This window comes from Sus scrofa, chromosome 2 (genome assembly GCF_054392235.1).
Source record: "Sus scrofa isolate SSC_HxYL_T2T_F1_AM1 chromosome 2, Sscrofa_HxYL_maternal_Yorkshire_Landrace_v2.0, whole genome shotgun sequence".
NCBI classification, from domain to species: Eukaryota; Metazoa; Chordata; class Mammalia; order Artiodactyla; family Suidae; genus Sus; species Sus scrofa.
The window spans coordinates 15955956-15960593 of record NC_139384.1 but is presented as its reverse complement, the minus strand read 5'-3'; the positions used below and the strand labels follow the sequence as shown (position 1 = coordinate 15960593).

Below are 4638 nucleotides of genomic sequence, written 5' to 3'. Positions count from 1 at the left end.
AAAATTTCCATCATCGCCTTGTGTATCTAACTCCAGAATTGGTATAAGAAATAAGTATTTTGAAGATGTAGTGTAGTTTTTACTTGGTGTGAAGTGACAGTATTATAATAGGGTTCATAATGATCACCTACTGTTCATCAAAAAATGACATTTAAATATTATGATGAGCACGAGTGGTAGGAAATTAAAAATAAAGTATTGGAATTCCTGTGGTGGCTCAGCGAGTTAAGAATCCAACATAGGAGCTCCCACCATGGCGCAGCAGAAAAGAATCCGACTAGGAACCATGAGGTTGTGGGTTCGATCCCTGACCTTGCTCTGTGGGTTAAGGAACCGGCATTGCCGTGAGCTGTGGTGTAGGTCGCAGATGTGGCTCGGATCTTGCATTGGCATGGCTGTGGTGTAGGCCAGCAGCTGTGGCTCTCATTGGACCCCTAGCCTAGGAACCTCCATATGCCACGGGTGCAGCCCTAAAAAGCAGAATAAAATAAAATGAAATAAAATAGATAAAAAATAAAAAAGAACCCAACATAGTATCTGTGAGGTTGTAGGTTTGAGCCTTTGCATTGCTTAGAGGGTTAAGGGTCTGGCGTGGCTGTGGCTGTGGCATAGACCAGCTGCTGCTGTTCTGATTTGACCCCTGGCCCAGAACTTCCCTATGCTAAGGGTGTGACCATTAAAAGAAGGAAAAAAAATGTAGAGTGAAAAAATTTAAATCAGATAGTTACCTACACAAGTGTTTAATGTATACATTAGTCAATATTCAGACTCCACACTATGCACACTTCTCATGAAATACCAGATTTCAGAGGTGATTCACTTGCTGTTTGTTTTTTTTTTTTTCTCATCATATTATTTTGTACTTATGTAGAGCTAAGGAATAATTCAAAATTAGATATGAAAAGAGTGAAAGTTCTTTGCATTTTTGTAATGTGAAATAATTGGGTTGTTGTCATGATCTGCTAAGGGTGATGAAACAGCCCTGAGGTCCAATTAGCCACAAGGACCTTAGAAACTTCTCAGCATTTTCTTAAAAAGAGAACATAGGGTAGCCCTTTGAAGGCTCAAGAGAAAGCCCTCGTGCAAAGGTACTATTTATTAATCAACAAAGACACTTATTGTAGATGAGCTAGTTGGCATGTTTAATCTTACAACCTCTTTCTTGGGGAACTAACAGCTGCCAGGTGCCCTCTCCCTGGAGCTCTGTCAGAAAATTCATAGGTGAGATTTTTTTTTTTTCCAGCAAATCATATTCAAAGGCTCTTGGGTTTAGCCATGGATCTTACAAATGTGTATAATCCCTTCACATGCTCACTAATCTGAGCTTTAAATCCCTTATCCAGCATGCAAGACATGAAGAACGGTAGACTCAAGTATTTATATTATAAATTTAGAGGCAAAAATATTTGGAGTAGTTTTCTCAGTGATATGTATTTAAATTATTTAGAAAAAGTAATACAGTGAGACTTAAATTATGTAGCATAATTATACAATTCAAATTTGCATCCGAAATGTTCTCCAATTCACATTGCACTTTAAGAATATTCCTAGATATTGCATGAGATTTGAAAACACTTCTGTTTAAAAGTACATATTGATCAAAGAAATGCACTCTATTTTAATAATTCATTTCTCCAATATTGATCATTCCATGTCTTTCTAAATTTTCCATAGCTCTTAACAATTGTATCAAAACACACACACACACACATATATAGTGATTTATATATTTACACATTGTATTGACACACACACATATATAAAATCAATATATATGTATATATAATGATTTTTCTCCTTTAGAAATGTTTTCCTTTTAGGTTTGTTCCTAGAAAGAGTATTGTGGAGCCAAAGAAAAAAGCAGCAGTGATTTTTATTTCTTCACAGTTATTTCTAAATAACTTTCAGCAATTATATCTAATTCTTGTTTTATTAATGCGATACACTTCTCTGAAATGTTGAGGGAGTCCATCTCAGAATAAAGGAACGCAATGAAGTTGCCGCACTTTGTTTCCACGTATGTATAAAATTTCATCTCAGAAAATTTAAAAAATAAAGGTAATTACTCAATTATCTTTGAAAGAAAAAAACGTGCTTTTCAAAGGAATGCATTAATTATGTTCATATTTTTCTTCCCTCCTCACTGGGTAATCTATGTCCCCCAAAATTTCTCAGTCAATTAGTAACTCAGCCACCTACAACCAGGAATGATGGCGGATGGATGCTCTAGGAAGATGGGAGAAATAGGCAGGAGAATGCATGTGGCAGAAATATAAAGGGGTGGGATGGTCATTTATATCCTGGATGGATGACTTGCTGTTATTCGGTAATGAAATTTCAGGCAATAAGGGCATTTAACAGGGAGATGATTCATAACTTTTTGTGAACAAACATACATTCATATGTATAGCTAGCATGCAATAAATATTTGTATGATGAGGGAGCTTTTAGCAGGTGTTTATAGTAAGTAAAAGTCTTTATATGTGTTTGTGTATGCATGTATATGTTTATATATGTATAGTGCAATACAGACGTGACCTAGTAATCTATTTCTTTTTGCTTTTCATGTTAAGTTTCTATTCTTAGAACTTTGAAAATAAGGATTTCCTTTGCTCGATAGATCCTTGCATATTGAACACCTATGCAAGAATTTTGTTTTGTTTTTATCCTAATCTATGGAAACAATAACTTTATGGACTATTACAATGTTAAATTGTTTGTGGCACAGAATTTAAAATGTAATAAACATATTGACTACTAAATATTATAATATCTTATAAATAAAAAGACCCAGTAACACCCTCTCCCTAAAAGCAAGTGGTGTTTTCACACTTACAATATATAATGTGTAAGAAAAACCTGAAATGCCGCTTCCTTTCAAATATTTATTTCTGTTTTTCATAAGACAGAGAGTAATGTTAAACAGAGTAGAAGGACGGAAAACTTGAATTCCTCCTGGGTTTATGGTCTAGAGAAGCATGCATATTCTCACCCATGGAGAATGGCAATTCATAAGTATTTTCTTAACATCTAACAAGTTTCAGACACTGTAGGCATTATTCCAGGCACTACGGTAATTGAGGAAACAGTTGAATCGCATATGTGTTTGGGTAGGTACCAGGGAGGGTGTTGCCAACAACATATACATCTCCCTAAACTGGCTGTTTATGGCAGATATTTACTGACTGTGCCTTTCTTTCCACATTTTAGAGCTGAGGGTTCAGTTTTTAATTCTCGTGTAAGAGACAAAAACTCTTAGCTGTATGAGGGACCTCTCACTTTACAAGATACATATGAGAATTACAGTGCATAAGTTCACAAATGCACAAGAGGGCTCAGAATCATGGGACACTGAGATGATATAATATGTCACCTGGAGTTTGAACCAAGAGGAAAACCTAGATCTCACAAAGATTGCACAGTGTTTCCTCAATACATTACACACTCAATGTTGCCCCATAGATGTTTCACAGGTGACAGGTACTAGGTGTCTGAAGACATATAAATCATTGTGGAGAAAGTAAGAAAAAATTGAAACAAGGACTGGGACAAGTCTGCCAAGAACATGCTCCTGACTGATGGTGACTATTTTACTTCTCAAAAATTGAGATTGCAATTCCTTCCTAATTAATAGTTGTCATCCTTTAATCCTTTGTAGATAATTTAGGTCTCAGGAAGGTGTTCCCTTGTCAAATGGATCTCCCCACATCTCCCAACAATGTGACTGAATTTGTTCTCTTGGGATTCACACAGAATCCACAATTGCAGAAAATACTCTTCACGGTATTTTTGTTCATATTCCTGGTTACCTTGCTGGCAAATCTGTTCATTGTCATTATCATTTCCCTCAGCCCCACACTCTCAACTCCCATGTACTTCTTTCTCACTTACTTGGCTGTCATAGATGCCTCCTTCTCCTCCGTCACCACCCCCAAAATTACCATTGACCTGCTCTATCAGAGGACAACTATCTCCTGGGGTGGCTGCATGACTCAGCTCTTTTTGGAACACTTCCTGGGAGGATCAGAAATCATTGTTCTCATTGCCATGGCTTGTGACCGCTATGTGGCCATCTGCAAGCCTCTGCACTACACAACCATCATGCGCCATGGGCTCTGCCAGCTCCTGGTTGTGGTGGCCTGGATTAGTGGGATACTCCATGCCACTGTGCAGATTCACTTTGTGCTTGACTTGCCCTTCTGTGGTCCCAAAGTCATTGACCACTTCATGTGTGAATTCTTCTCACTGTTGGAACTTGCCTGCACTGACACTTACTGGCGTGGAATAGTGATATCGGTTAACACTGGGGGCATGTGCTTGCTCTTTTTTTTCTTGCTAATCATCTCCTACATGGTCATTCTGAACTCTCTGAAATCCCATGCCTCTGAAGGAAGACGCAAAGCCCTCTCCACCTGTGGCTCCCACTTTACAGTAATGGTACTCTTTTTCGTCCCTTGTATATTCATCTACATACGTCCTGTGGCCACCTATCCTGTGGATACGTTGGTGAGTTTGTTCTATGGAACCTTCACTCCCTTGTTAAATCCTATCATTTATACAGTGAGAAACACAGAGGTGAAAAATGCCATGAAGTGTCTGTTAAAGAGGAGAGTAACTTGGGTTTTGCCTAATGCCTAG

At 37.8% G+C, this 4638-nt stretch overlaps 1 protein-coding gene across 1 annotated transcript; it reads left to right on the top strand.

The window, feature by feature from the left end:
• The first annotated feature begins 3693 nt into the window (after nucleotides 1–3693).
• Nucleotides 3694–4638, top strand: LOC146405224 (olfactory receptor 4C3D-like). Its single transcript, XM_085011663.1, has one exon. The coding sequence runs from the start codon at nucleotides 3694–3696 to the stop codon at nucleotides 4636–4638; it is 945 nt and encodes a 314-aa protein (XP_084867789.1).